This window comes from Octopus bimaculoides, chromosome 24 (assembly GCF_001194135.2).
Source record: "Octopus bimaculoides isolate UCB-OBI-ISO-001 chromosome 24, ASM119413v2, whole genome shotgun sequence".
In the NCBI taxonomy this organism is placed as follows: domain Eukaryota; kingdom Metazoa; phylum Mollusca; class Cephalopoda; order Octopoda; family Octopodidae; genus Octopus; species Octopus bimaculoides.
This window is the reverse complement of record NC_069004.1, coordinates 28,280,678-28,285,196: the sequence shown is the minus strand read 5'-3', so window position 1 is coordinate 28,285,196 and position 4,519 is coordinate 28,280,678. Positions and strand designations below refer to the sequence as shown.

General features: G+C 34.6%; 1 protein-coding gene across 9 annotated transcripts in view; it reads right to left on the bottom strand.

The window, feature by feature from the left end:
• Positions 1–4,519, bottom strand: part of LOC106882187 (alpha-(1,6)-fucosyltransferase) — an 881,702-nt gene that overhangs the window by 80,650 nt on the left and 796,533 nt on the right. For all 9 annotated transcript variants that reach the window (XM_052976376.1, XM_052976377.1, XM_052976375.1 and 6 more), the window contains one exon: positions 2,127–2,307. In XM_052976376.1, coding sequence (XP_052832336.1) covers positions 2,127–2,307 — 181 coding nt within the window. The remainder of the gene's footprint in view (positions 1–2,126; positions 2,308–4,519) is intronic.

Below are 4,519 nucleotides of genomic sequence, written 5' to 3'. Positions count from 1 at the left end.
AAGAGTTCCAACAGTCTGTTAAAGTCTGTCATACCGGCCATGATGAAATACCACAAGGTATAGAAAATACGTATTCGCCTTTATATATTTAATCCTTTATATTGAACACTAAATATTTCATCTATTCAATAAGACATATTCCATATATTCAATAAGACATTCAATACTTTATTTCATTGTACCATCCATTTTTATTTTATATTATATATTGTATATTCCATATTCTATATCCCACATTGGTTTTGCAGGAATATAAATAAAACATAAAAAACAGACAGTGTTGGAACTCTTTTAAACCCTATGGTATATATATATATATATATATATATATGTATGTATACACAGTAATCCCTTGCCATAACGCAGTTTATTATTTAAGCTTACGGCAATTCCTCTGTGGTGTGGTTTTGCATTTATAATAAAATACACATATAAAAATTCTAAAAATAATAAACAAAAATATACAGTACAGTACAACTTCTACTTTGCGGATTTTCACCTATCATGGGGGGGAGGGGTTTGGAACACAACACCTGCAATAGTTGAGGGATTACAGTATATTCTTTTATTTGTTTCAGTCACTTTTTGATAAATAAAGTTATTATCTGTTATTATATACTCTTTACTCTTTTACTCTTTGACTTGTTTCAGTCATTTGACTGCGGCCATGCTGGAGCACCGCCTTTAGTCGAGCAAATCGAACCCAGGACTTATTCTTTGGATGCCCAGTGCTTATTCTATCGGTCTCTTTTGCTGAACCGCTAAGTTACGGGGACCTAAACACACCAGCATCGGTTGTCAAGCGATGTTGGGGGCACAAACACAGACACACAAACATATACACACATATACATATATATATACATATATATACATATTAATTCTTTATTGCCCACAAGGAGCTAAACATAGAAGGGACAAACAGGGACAGACAAAGGGACTAAGTCGAACCCCAGTGCGTAACTGGTACTTATTCAATTGATCCCGAAAGGATGAAAGGCAAAGTCGACCTCGGCGGAATTTGAACTGAGAACATAACGGCAGGCGAAATACCGTTAAGCATTTCGCCCGGCGTGCTCACGCCTTATATATGTATATATACATATATGTATATATGTATATATACATATATACGACAAGCTTCTTTCAGTTTCCGTCTACCAAATCCACTCACAAGGCTTTGGTCGGCCTGAGGCTATAGTAGAAGACACTTACCCAAGGTGCCAAGCAGTGGGAATGAACCCGGAACCATGTGGTTGGTAAGCAAGCTACTTACCACACAGCCACTCCTATCTGCTTTTTTTTTTTTATATAAACCCAAATCTGTCCTCAAATATCTTATGTACCCTGTTTATATCATGCAATATTTCCTTTCTACAGGAAATACAATATTTCCTTTCTAAATTCCTATTGTTAACCACATGGAGAGAACTAGTTCACAAAATCTGAATCCTTACACAAACAATCCACCATAGTTTATTTTTCTATTCTTTTACACATATTTGACTGTGGCCATGCTGGAGTACCACCTTAAAGGGCTTTTTTAGTAAAAAAAAAAATCAACCCCAGGACTTATTCTTTGTAAGTTTAGTACTTATTCTATTGGTCTGTTTTGCTGAACCGCTAAGTTATGGGGACATAAACACACCACCATTGGTTGTTGAAAAAGTAAATTTAAGTTTGTTTTTTTAAATTTTTTCAAAAGGAAAAAACAAACAAAACTCCAACCAAAGTAGGTGTGTCAAAAGTTAATGATAATGTGACAGACAACAGAAGGTGTGTTGAAAGTTTGATAACAGATAAAAGTGGGTGTGTTGGAAGTTCATTGATGTTCATGACTGTCAAAAGTGGGTGTGTCATGAACTGGTGATAATATAACAGACGAAAATGGAAAAATGGGTGGGTCAAAAGTTTAGTCATAACAGATAAAAGTGGGTGGGTCAAAGGCTAATGATATTATAGCAGACAAGAGTGGGTATGTCAAAAGTTCACAAATAATATTCGAGGTAAATGTTGAAATTTCAGGGATAACATAGCAGACGAAAAAGACTGAAAATCAAATATGAGAGAGCGAATAGGGAGAAAATTTAAAAAGCAAAGTCGGAAATGTCAGTAAATTGTCCTACCTTTTATATTCAAGGCCATTGGTGAGAACCTCGTCCAACTTGCTGATTAGCACAGAATTGCCAATAGCCAAGTCCCGCATTCTTTTCATGGAAAATTTCAAATAATACCAGAATTCTACAATGTCATTTTCTACTTTTCGCCCAAGTTCTTCATGGGTTGTTGAAGGTGTAATAGAACATGCTGCAAGGAAAAGGAAAAGGGGCTAGAGTAAATCTCATAGAATTATATTGGTAAATGATAGACAGGATGGAAATGAGAGAGAGATGCTATTCTGTGAACACTGAAAATAAAAGTACAAGAACCATTGCATATAAATATGATTGAGAATTGACATGATGACAACCATGACGACAATACTGATGATGAAGCACGTAAAATGCACCTTTCAAACTTTGGGCCTCATGGGGACAGTGACAAGTGGCCGAGACCTTTGGCAATATACTGTGTTTGAGAAGACCCGTCAAGCCAAGTGAGATCATAGTCATGGCTGATGCCAATGTTACGCAACTGGCACCTGTGCCAGTGACCCATAGAAAGCACCCACTACACTGTTGGAGTGGTTGGTGTTAGGAAGGGCATCCAGCTGTAGAAACCATCTCGAATCAGACTGGAACCTTGTACAGCTCCCCAATTTAGCAGTTTTTAGTCAAACCGTCCAACCCAGCATGGAAAACAGACACTAAATATGATTATGATGATGATGATGATGATGGTGACGATAATGATGATGACAAGGATGATAACAATAATGGCAACAACAACGATGATGGTGATGATGATGGCTGTCAATATCATTACAACAAAAATGAAACCCCAAAGTCTTATTGATGCAGACAAGGATGATAAAAAAGAAAAAGGAGTACAACTACAGAAAATAAAGTTTCTTGTACAAAGTTAGAATATGCCACCAGGAATCAAACTCATGACCGTATGAACGTGAATCGAATACCCTAACCACTAAGCCACACACCTTCACCATACTACAAAAAGGTAATGTTGGTGATGTAACATCATATTTTTCAAGTCCTTGCCTGGTATTGAACTAAGAATCCAAGGGTTAGTAGCCTGCACTCTTATCCACTATATCCCACAGGCATATAGCGTAGTGGATAAGAGCGCGAGTTACTAACCCTCAGATTCTTAGTTCAATCCCAGGCAGAGACTTTAAAAATAATATCAACAGAAAAAAAATAACATCAGCAAAAAACCATAGGAATGAGAACAGTGAACCCCATTAGTCAAATAAAGGGTTGGGTTTGAAATTCCACCAGAACACCTGATGAAGGCTGGAGAGTACACCAACCGAAATGTTGTGATAACAACAAACAAGATGAGGGCACCTATCTGTCCATTGTAAATAATGTACATAATTCCTCATCTCAAAATATAGAATAATACTGGGGGTCAATGTAATCAGCTTGCCCCCACCTCCAAAATTGCTGGCTTGTGACAGAATTTGAAATCCTTATTGACAATACAACAGGTTCCTGTATATATATCCACGTTCATCTGATGTATTTCGAGTCACGGTCACACAGTGTGCAGCAAGCATCTACAAAAATCTGGAGCATCAACAAACACATTATATATATCTGATGATTACAATTTAATAATGTTCATTGTTGAAGTGTTTCTGTTTACAATTTATTTCAGATTTCTGGTAAATCGAACTTTAGTTATATTGCAAAGAAACAGAACAGCACTGGCAACGCCACCGTCAACACCACTGTGCATCTATTTGAAAATCCACTCCTCCTACCACAAAAAAAAAAGAAAGAAAAAAAAAGACAGACAAGAGTATATCTGCAATGCTGGAATGCTGTTTTCACATTGATTTGGAATATCAATAGACTCCGATGCCTACAACAGTGCAATCAGACTTGCTTCAGTACAAAGAAAACCTCAATCAACTCGGGGAATACATCATGCCAATATACTTCAAGTAGTTTATGTTTAAGTACCATATATACATTACATATATATATATATATATATATATATATATATATATATATATATATATATATATATATATATATATATATATATTGAATGATATATATATGTCTATATGTTTATATATACGTAATATACATATACGTCTATATATATGCATGTGTATGTATATATATATATGTATGTGTATATACTTAAATATGTGTGTATGTATATATATATACATATATATATGTATAAAATATACACATGCATATATACATGTATATATGTAAATATGTATACATATATAATGTATATGTATGCATGTGTGTGTATATATATATATATATATATATATATATATATATATATATACATACACATGCACACACACACAAGTCTATAGAGAAAAAAAAAATAGCTGAATGTAAATTTGAAAAATAACAAAACAAAA